The sequence below is a fragment of the Cicer arietinum genome, chromosome 1, assembly GCF_000331145.2.
Source record: "Cicer arietinum cultivar CDC Frontier isolate Library 1 chromosome 1, Cicar.CDCFrontier_v2.0, whole genome shotgun sequence".
NCBI lineage: Eukaryota > Viridiplantae > Streptophyta > Magnoliopsida > Fabales > Fabaceae > Cicer > Cicer arietinum.
In genome coordinates, this window is record NC_021160.2 from 10857420 (window position 1) to 10867825 (window position 10406).

At 34.3% G+C, this 10406-nt stretch overlaps 1 protein-coding gene across 4 annotated transcripts in view; it reads left to right on the forward strand.

The window, feature by feature from the left end:
* LOC101514300 (histone-lysine N-methyltransferase ATXR7) overlaps positions 1-10192 on the forward strand; it is a 14210-nt gene extending 4018 nt beyond the window's left edge. Inside the window, exons 4-23 of one of the 4 annotated variants that reach the window (XM_073370259.1) lie at positions 1-26; positions 125-241; positions 696-1016; positions 1116-1433; positions 1508-1819; positions 1889-2353; positions 2492-2915; positions 3002-3151; positions 3320-3469; positions 3639-3788; positions 3930-4354; positions 4445-4567; positions 5110-5190; positions 5953-6006; positions 6141-6292; positions 7090-7173; positions 7668-7786; positions 8006-8124; positions 9334-9387; positions 10070-10192. In XM_073370259.1, coding sequence (XP_073226360.1) covers positions 1-26; positions 125-241; positions 696-1016; positions 1116-1433; positions 1508-1819; positions 1889-2353; positions 2492-2915; positions 3002-3151; positions 3320-3469; positions 3639-3788; positions 3930-4354; positions 4445-4567; positions 5110-5190; positions 5953-6006; positions 6141-6292; positions 7090-7111 — 3290 coding nt within the window. In that variant the 3' untranslated portion in view covers positions 7112-7173; positions 7668-7786; positions 8006-8124; positions 9334-9387; positions 10070-10192. Of the gene's footprint in view, positions 27-124; positions 242-695; positions 1017-1115; positions 1434-1507; positions 1820-1888; positions 2354-2491; positions 2916-3001; positions 3152-3319; positions 3470-3638; positions 3789-3929; positions 4355-4444; positions 4568-5109; positions 5191-5952; positions 6007-6140; positions 6293-7089; positions 7174-7667; positions 7787-8005; positions 8125-9333; positions 10048-10069 lie in introns of those variants that run through there. The other 3 variants (XM_073370261.1, XM_004487866.4, XM_004487868.4) reach the window with 3 other exon arrangements.
* The last annotated feature ends 214 nt before the right edge of the window (positions 10193-10406 follow it).

Below are 10406 nucleotides of genomic sequence, written 5' to 3' on the forward strand. Positions count from 1 at the left end.
TCAGCAGGATAATTTCTTGTCAGATGGTAGTGCAATATCTGCTCTCTGTTTTGTTAAATATAACAGTTTGACATAGCTGTTGCTCATTTCGATGTTTGTGTGTGTGTATTGTTTTTGGTTTTAGGTTGGAGGAGAATGCTGCTGGCTTTATGAGGATAAAAAGGGTATCAAACATGGGCCGCATTCCATTTCAGAATTGATTTCCTGGTACCACCATGGATATCTTGAAGATTCAACAGTGGTAAGATACAAGAATTCATTCATTGAAATAATATATAAGCTGCAGATCTGGTGCAGGAGAGGATATGATCAGTTGATAAATTTTCTTAAAGCAGTTTATGATCATTATCAGTTTCCTTTACCCTATGTATATTGCACCTCATTTTTTTTACAACTTCATTTATGGAGCTAGGATTAAATTTTCTTTTAATATAAGGGTTTTGGAGGTGACTGCATGTTTTAGTGGAGTTTCATGGATATGCTCGAATAGAATCTTCTGTTCTTGTCCTTTCTTCTTATAGTGGTGTGACCTCTATTTTTAAACTGGACATTTATAATTAATTTTATCAATTGGTGCTTATCTTGGAAAAAATATAAACCAATTTATTGGAACATTATTTTATTGCTTGTGCTTGCCATTGCGTTATATAAAGAAAGATCTTTCATTCTTTTGACTGATTTATATTAATTTACAGATCTCTCATTTTGACAATAAGTATGGAACCTTTATGTTGCTGTCTGCTGTAAATGCCTTGAAAGAAGATATATCTGGAACCATCTGTGGATCAGATTCCAAAAGCAATGGAGTTGGTAATGTGGTGAACTTAGTTTGTGAAATATCTGAAAACATTTCTTCCCAATTGCACATGGGTATAATGAAAGCTGCCCGTAGAGTTGTGCTAGATGGAATTATTGGTGATATCATTGCAGAATTTGTTACTGAAAAGAAATACAATAGGCATAAGCTTGAGTCTGCTGATCAAACTTCTGAAACTTGCATGTTGGACAGTAAAATGGTATGTTTAGTTGCTTTGCAGTTTTTGAATAACTTGAAACTTTGTTCATTGCACTAAGTCATTGAATATTTGCTTTAACAGCCTATGTTTTCTGTGTAGATGAATAAACGTACTTCCATTTCAAGTGAGCCTGCACCTTCCCATATTTTGGACGGTCAGGCTTGTCATGAAATTTCCAGACCATCCTTAACAAGTGTTAAATCAGTTGGAAGCATTGAAAATTTTTGGTGGTCATATGCTGCTGTTCGTAAAGTACTTTTTGAACATTGCTTGCAAGTCATGTGGAATGCAATTTTTTCTGACACTGTAACAGAGTATGTATTTTCCTGGAGGAAGAGGAAACGTTGGTCTCATCCTACGCCTCAATCATCTGTTAATGAATCTAAAGATTATGTTGATATGATTAAATCAGAAGCTGTGAGTACTGAGTGGCTTGCTTAGTTGAAGTTTTTGCATTAATTGTATCTATAATAATCACAGTTATTGTACAGTTGGTTCTCAGGCCAGGTTCCTCTGTATGCAATGTTGATGGTGATATCCAGTCTGGAGTGATGAAGACAGAAAGAGATTGTCATACTGAGTTATTTTCATCTCCTAATAACCTCAAAAGCAGAAACTTACCAGAAGGTCAAACAGTTTCATGCAGTGATCATAACTCTAAAGATTTGACATGCATTATTGGAATTGTGGAGAATGAGCTTCACATCTCTTCGAAGGAATCTTTAGCTGATTACGTTCAAAGTGTTGTTGACAAGGAAGTAAACAAATTAATTCCTTCCTTAGAGAAAGACAGATCTAGTGAGGTAACTTAATAGAAGTGTTCATATTCTCTTATCTACTTAGACACTATTTGTTGAAGACTCCTTTAATAGTTGCAGGTTGATGTTAGTGACTGCCATTTATCGGAGATGCTTACTGGTAAAACATCTGTTAATAAAGTTCTAAATGACAAGTCTATTGATCCTGTGAAAAGTGGAGACTCAATTTGTGTGCCTTCATCTGAAAACCGTATGTCTAATGTATTCTCAAAAGCATTTCAAGAATTGTGTGGACATTTAAATGATGTGATTGATGAAGAGGAGATTGGTGACCTTCCACCTGGATTCGAAAAGAACTCTCAGACAATTGTCCCACACTACAAATCAAAATTTCGACCTTCAAGAATAGTTGAATGTAATCCTAAGATTACAGAATATGTTGCATCTGCACTGTGCAGACAGAAGCTGCATGATAAAGTTCTAGAAGAGTGGAAGTTGTCGTTTCTAGATTCTGCATTTAATCAAGTTTTTATGTCTTCGTGTACCATAAAGAAACATTTTCAGTGTCGTGGTCACGAGGTAAGAACTTTGTTTAATGCTTAAGAGAGTTTAAATATTGCATTTCATGTTGGTTTCTCTCAATGTGTGTGTTATTTCGTTTTATTACATCAAATTCTTGTAAGTTGATTTATTTTCTTAATTTTGTAATTCTTAAAGAAGGGGAAATCAGTCAGTGTAAGCAAGAAACAATTGGACGATGCTACTTCTGGACTGGGAAAAGTGAAGGAAGGTGCAAAAAGTTCTGGAGCTCCTCCGGTGAGTGGAAAGTATGCATATTATCGCAAGAAGCTGTCACGGAAAGAGTTTGGCTCCTCTCAGTCTGTCGTAGAAGACGATTCAGGGCCAGGGAAGCAGCCTCTGGCTAAGTTAAGGAAAATTGTTTCTGGAGATGTGCATGAGACTGCAGAAGTCAAAATAGCTGCTATTAAACGTGGAAAGGCTAAGATGTTTAAAGGGAAGAAGGATACATCTTCTAAAAGCAGGTCTTCTGTCATTGTCAATAATAGCTCACCCAGTTATCAGTTATCCCTGACGAATAAAACTAGCCAGAAAGTATTGAAGTTGGCGTGTACAGTTCAAAGTATATAATTTTTCTTGTTAGGTTGTCATTGGTTTTATGATTATACTTTCTTTTTGGAATAACAGCTATCATTTTCTGTTATTCAGATGATGTTATGGATGTTGTGAAGTCTAATAAAAGGAGGCTTTCTACGTCAACAGATAATAGTGTTAACATGAAGGTGATAAAAAGCAATAACTCTGATGGCACCATTCACAGGAAGACCACTGGTCATATTCCCAGAGAGAAACTAAATGGTAGGTTTATGGCATATTCTTATTGGATTCTTGTTTCTCAGCTTCTTGTTCGTTGTTGAACTTACCTGCCTGTTGTAAGTTGTCTTCATTAATTTTCTTGTTAAGCTGTCATTGGTTTTACGATTATACTTTTTTCAGGAATAACATCTGTCATTTTCCATTATGCAGATGATGTTAAGGATATTATGAAGTCTAATGAAAAGAGGCTTTCAGCGTCAACTAATATTAGTTTTAGCATGAAGGTGGTTAAAAGCAATAACTCTGATGGCACTGTTCACAGGAAAACTGTTGGTCATATCTCTAGAGAGAAACTAAATGGTTGGTTTATGGCATATTCTTATTGGATTCTTGTTTCTCAGCTTCTTGTTCGTTGTTGAAACTTACCTGATTGTTGTAAAATATCTTTATTAGTTTTCCATGTTAAGTTGTCATCGGTTTTATGATTATACTTTTTTTAGGAATAACAGCTGTCATTTCCGTTACTCAGATGATGTTACAGATGTTGTGAAGTCTAATGAAAAGAAGCTTTCAGCGTCAACAGATAATAGAGTTAGCATGAAGGTAGTTAAAAGCAATAATTCTGATGGCACCGTTCATAGAAAAACCACTGGTCATATCGCCAGAGAGAAACTAAATGGTAGGTTTATGGCATATTCTTATTGGATTCTTGTTTCTCAGCTTGTTGTTTGTTGTTGAAACTTACCTGATTGTTGTAAAATGTCTTTACTAGTTTTCACGGAAGATTTATTTGCTTTTGGTTTGTTATTCCCATTTGCAGCAACAAATAAAGCATCAAAGTCAAAAAAGAAGCATCAAACAGATGGTGTGACATCATCACATCCTGCTAAGGTTTTGAAAATTTCAAATAAGGGTGCAAGTCTGGGAGCTAGCAAAAAAGTAACTGTGGCACGGAGAGATTCTGCTGAATCCAAGTCATTGGATTTATGTCCTCAATCTAATGGATGTGCTAGGACTTCTATTAATGGGTGGGAATGGCATAAATGGTCTCAAAGTGCAAGTCCTGCATGTAGAGCACGTGTCAGGGGTCTTCTGCGTGTACAAAACAAGAGCATAGGTTCTGAAAATAATTCATCTCAGTTGTCAAATGGTAAGGGTCTTTCTGCAAGAACAAATAGGGTGAAATTGCGCAACCTTGTTGCTGCAGCTGAGGGTGCAGATCTTCTGAAAGTGCCTCAATTGAAGGTGGTTGTAGAATATGAATGTGTTTTTTGTCATACTTATGTAGAGCGTTGGGATAGATCAGATTCAAAGTATCTATTTTGCATTTTTCAGGCACGGAAAAAGCAATTACGTTTTCAAAGGAGCAAGATACATGACTGGGGTCTTGTTGCCTTGGAGCCAATAGAAGCAGAGGACTTTGTGATTGAATATATTGGAGAATTAATTCGTTCTCGGGTATAAAGAAATTAATTGCTCTAAAGATGCATATTTGAATGCATATCATGTTGGTCTGTTTTACAAAGTAAACTCTGACTTTTATGTTCATAATCATATAACGATAAACATAAAGTCAATCAAATTAGGCAGATGTGTAACTTTGTGTGTATTTCATTGCAAGTAACTTTATTCTGGGTATAAGTTTTGTTTGAAAGTTTTTTATTTAATGGTTGCTTTCCTGAAGAATGAATACTTTATTGCTGATGTCTGTAGAATCCGTAACTTGTTCAGAATATAATAATTAAGGTGAACAGAAACTAAGGAACTGAGTATATATGGATATCAATATGCATTGAAAAGGAAATAGGGAAATAATTTATTTCTGTACTTATTTTGTTCTATATAACAATTGATCATTACGCTTACCAGGTCTTCCAATTTGCTTCTGGTTTGACAAGTGTCATAGTCATTGTTGTCTTAATGCAATTTGCTTTTATTTTTATTTTTTTAAAATTTAACTTTTTATGCGATAGTGACTGATGTGATTTTGTCCTTCACAGATATCCGATATACGTGAGCGTCAATATGAGAAGATGGGAATTGGAAGCAGTTACCTTTTTAGACTTGATGATGGTTACGTGGTTAGTATGTAGTGTAGTATTTTTTTTAAATTTATGTTGGCAGTTTCATTAATGTTGCTTTTCTAAAAGTCTGGACTCATTTTGTCTGATGAATCTGATATCTTGTTATCCTTGTCTACCCTATATTAGTATTAAATGATATTGTTACTTCTACTTTTCTGTAATTAAAACATAAAGATACCAAAGGATCAAAATCTTGTAAGAGTTAAACCTTATGATTGTGTTTAGTCTAGAAATTTTGAGAATTCACGTAGGCCTGATCAGGTGTCTAATATGGTTAGAAATTACAAGGTAGAAGTTTAAGCTTGTAACTAAAACCTTGGGTGTTACTTGACGAAGAAGATGATTCCCGTTTGTGCAACTATGGTTTGAAATCAAGAATTTGGTAAAGGCAGTATGCATACAAATTGTGGGATGGTTAGCTTTATTGTTAGTTGTGCCTTTCTTAATCTGATAATTGGGAGATTCATGAAAACATTATAACCACCCAACCTTGAGAATTTAAGTTCCGTGTTATTGTAGCTTGTAATACATGGCATATTTGGCTCTTCTAGACACATTATAAGGCAATCCATTCTGACACATGATTGATTTTTCCACTAGATAAGCTTGAATAATATATAATCTATATAAGCTTATCAAAATGGAATATTAAGTTAAATGCAGTTTTTCATGTCCTTTAACTAGTATTATGATGTTGGTAAATTCTAATCCAGTGATAACATTTAAAGTGATATTTGCTTTTCCTATCTGTTTGTGCAGGTTGATGCTACCAAGAGAGGTGGGATTGCAAGATTTATTAATCATTCGTGTGAGGTACTTGTGCAGTATTATTATATATCAAAATGCATGTGTGTGTGTGTTTATTTGTTTTTTGGTTTGGGTGTAAGCTTGTGTTACTTCAACTCTTGTTTTCACGTTCTTCCTAATTTGAACTGAACTTTTGGCAGCCCAACTGTTACACAAAGGTTATATCTGTTGAGGGTCAAAAGAAGATTTTTATATATGCAAAACGGCATATAAAAGCTGGTGAAGAGATTACATACAATTATAAGTTTCCCTTGGAGGAGAAAAAGATTCCCTGCAACTGTGGTTCCAAAAAGTAAGATTATGGCACTCAATTTTTCTCGGTGCTGTTGCTAGATCTTTGAATTGCATTGATTTAATTAAAAAGTACTATGTTTGTCTTGATCCATGTGTACTCTTAAAAGGTGGTTGTATTAGTAATAGTCAAATAAATATTTGCTTCCCGTACTTGTTGAGTTGTTGGGTACACGGATATGTTCCTAATTTTTATTTCACTAATACATTTATGTACATATTATTATTCAAGCATTGTAATTGATTGGTATCACACAAGTACAAGTAGGGGAGATGAGTTTTTCATCGGATGAGTCATGAGTGAATATATATATTAGAAATGATGGGATCACAAACCAATGTAATTTGGTGATGGTTGTAGCAGCACCTTGTGATGAGTAGATAAACTTCCCGTGGATAAGGGTTTGGTCATGCGAAGAAAAGACCAAATGATTGTCCTGTGAGAACAATGGATAAATGAATTAAATGGGTCAAATGAAAGCTGGCTTGATTAAACATGGTGGAAAAAAACAGCGAATAAATTGAGGAATTATCAATAAGGTCCAGTAGGAATGGATTTGTTTTTAACTTGAGCGAATAACTTTGTTTTTAATGATGTACAATGGTGTGAAATTCATGTTTTGGACCCTTGGGATATAGGTTGGTTGTTGTCTTATAACCCTTTAACATCATTGGTTTGTTTGATAAACATTTGAATCGGATCAACATTCTATCAAAACTTTTAGGGATGAAATAGAATGTGAAAGTCACCTTTTTGTTTTCCTTTCAAATTTTAACATTTATGTTCTTGTTATGCAGGTGTCGCGGATCAATGAATTAGGCAGTTATTGTGACTAATCCTCGTATGCACTCACCACTGAGAGTGGACAATTCTTGCCTTAGGTATGCACTTGTCCTAAATTTTGTGTTTAATTGGTATAGTGAACAACTGTTGTTCATTTTATTATGTGCTTCCTCGGGCTATATAGTGTTAATGTATGTTTTATTTAATCCTTCCTATATCTCATCTTTATGTTTCTTAGATTCAAATGTTGACATTTCCCCCCTTTTGGCATCTGATAGTTGATAGATGATTATAATTTATTCTCCTCTTTGTTGATAGCTAATCCTCCTTTTACCTTTACACGTTCTCATTTTCCTGACTTCTTTGCCTACGGTTTTGTTCAATGCATGCACTTTAAACATGTCTATTTGGCTTCAATTTTATGAAACACATGTTAAAGAATGTTTTGGAAATTGGCGTACCTTCGTTAATTGTGAATATTAAGTGGATGCAATGATGAGAGAGAATTATTCTGCCTCAATTGGAACAATTGGTCAGAAAGTTATTTTTCTTCAATTGGAACGTAGTCTTATTGTTCTTGTCCTCCTTGCAGGATTATACTCTCAAGATACATGTTGCATGCTGAAGATTTGAAGACTATTACTGCATATTACACTTGACAGTTGACATCAAATTGGATGAGTTGCGGCTGTGCTTGTTTCCACATACCTTGTATGATTCCACATACCTTGTACCTTGTTTATTAAACTGAGTATCTGCTGTGAGAAACAAAAATAAATGTAGGACTAAAAAATTATTTGTGATTTCTCTCGAGCCTTTTATGCCAAGAACTTCATGCTGTTTTGATGATAATAATAGTGGAAATTATACTAATACATGCCATCTAGTGCATGAGTTCTGGGTATTGATTTAAATAATATGGTTTTTCAGGTATTTATGGATCACCAACGTTGACGATATGCTGAACTGAATGCTATTGGTGACTGGCGTTGCCAACTTGTTTGGTGATGGAATAACTAACTTGGGCATTCTTGTAGACAGTTGTGGCAGTTGAGTTTCTCCTCTTAGAAGCTGTAAATCATTGTTTTTCCATGTTTATATATAATTTAGGGAAGGAATGATTTGGTGCAAAAGATTCTAATTCTTTTAAGGAGTAAAAATCATTGGAACATTAGTGCATGTTACTCAATTACAACATTGCAAATCTCAAATCCCCCTTCTCCCTCCCCAGTTCCTTCTCTTTTTTTTTGTTCCACCCTCCATGTTTCTATGACAAAGCTTTGGTTGAATTGTATTTAGTAGCTGCGGCTGAATTGATGGCAACTACTGGATTTTTCAACAGGCCAACAGTATAATAATATTGGCCTTCCTGTTAACAAGTGGGATGCAAAATTATTAGACGTTCGGATCAACCTTTTGAATCGTTAATTGTTAAATATTAGTGGATGCTACGGTGGATCACCATAGACCTGTATGTAAAAGTTCTCAAAACTCTTACCGCGATCGCGACACTATTCAGAAGTTGAAGTTATTAGTCATCGTGGTCTTTACAGCTGAAACAATGACTAGATCAATGTCAGTTCGATATAAATAAGGGAAAACAAATGTGTTTTTCAAAATTTAATGCGTCGAACCGACACCAATCAGGTCATCGGCCATAAAGACGAGGAGAACAATTACCATATATTTTTAGATAATGTCGTCAATCGTGGTTAGAGTTTCGAGTGACTTTCAAGCACTAGTCCACAATGGATCACCTGTCAAAGTATAGGTGGTTCACAGTAGAATTTGCCGTTCAATATTCATGTGCAGGATGTTTTTAGCCATTGGTGAAATTATTTGTTATAGCATAAACTTGCAATGCTTTTTTTGGTCTGGAAACCCATGCCTTGAAAATTGGTACTCATGCATGGTGTCAAATCTCCCATTTATCAACGTTGGGAAATTGGTAAGATTTCAAGTGAAATGGTTTGTAATCAGGGAGTTCAATTTCGCTATGTTAATGATGATTGGTACAAGTCATGCAGTGAAAATAATTATGGAATAAATTGTTTTTTATTGTTTACTCTATAATAATTACTCTAAAAATAAGAAATTGTGGTTAGTGAGTTGACTTAAAATCTTATTTGTGACCCATTTTAAAATTAAAAAGTAGATACCATGTTGGTTTGTTTGTCAAGGAGTGAGCATACTTAATTTGTTTTCCATGATTTCAATTCGTTTATTTGGCTTCCCTCCTTCAATTCCTGTGGTTGCAGGAGTAGCTCAAGTAGGAAAAACTGTTAGGTTGCTGAATTGGATTTATGCTACTGGTATGTTTCTCTTTCTGCCCCTTGTTATAGTCATTGCTCGTCAGTTCTTTTTATTTGTTCTCTAGTGGTTCTCGGTTCCATCAACTACTCAGCAAATAAAGTGATCATTGAGCAGGAGCTAAAGGTAATAAAAAATGAATTCCTGGCCAATACCATTACCATTTTGGATGAGAGAAATGTTAAAAAGGGTTAGGAGCAGTGACTTTCACGTTATTTTGTTGTTTGGTTCCTTATGATACTTAGAAATTCTCATGCTCACAATTACTACAACGAACTAATTTCAAATTGTTTTATACTAACTAATCAAATCATTTTTTTAATTTAAATTATTTACTCTAATCAATTTTCCGTAGATATATCGTGTGGAGTTTGTAGATATATCGTGTGGAGTTTGTACTGGCGAGATTAACAAACATTGTTATTTTACATGTTTTCTTGCATTCTAATTTTTTTAAGGGAAAAAAGTGTAGAGATAAATTGTGATGTTAACAACGTTTCTGAGAAGTTTGCTTGAAAAGACAAGTTCGTAAATGGAAAAGTGGGTGTTTAGAACGTTTAAAATAGTGTTACAATCTCACTCTATTTTGTACATATATTAAACTGTGTAATGCTATCATCAGTTTTTTTTCTTTCAAATTCAACCAAATATAATTATTTGTTTTCTTGGTGTGTTTATTTTCAGTAGCACTGGCAAATAGCATACTTTTTTTTGGGACAACAAATGGCATACTTTTGAAATGTCAACTATTAAATAAGGGCCAAGCTTGCTAATGTAGTTGGCTCACATGGTCCACCTTTCCATTCATGACATTGCATCAATTAGGCCCGAAAATCCTAATAAGGAAATTAAAGACTTATGTAATCAACAATTGTGATAACAAAAATGCAACGAGAAAAAATGCAATGAAAGACAATTGGACAAGCTAGTAAAAATGCCTTTTGAGAGAAAATAAAATGTTTTGACATTTTTAAAATTTCTAAAAATGTTAATATCTTTTAAAAAATTGTAAAAGAAAATA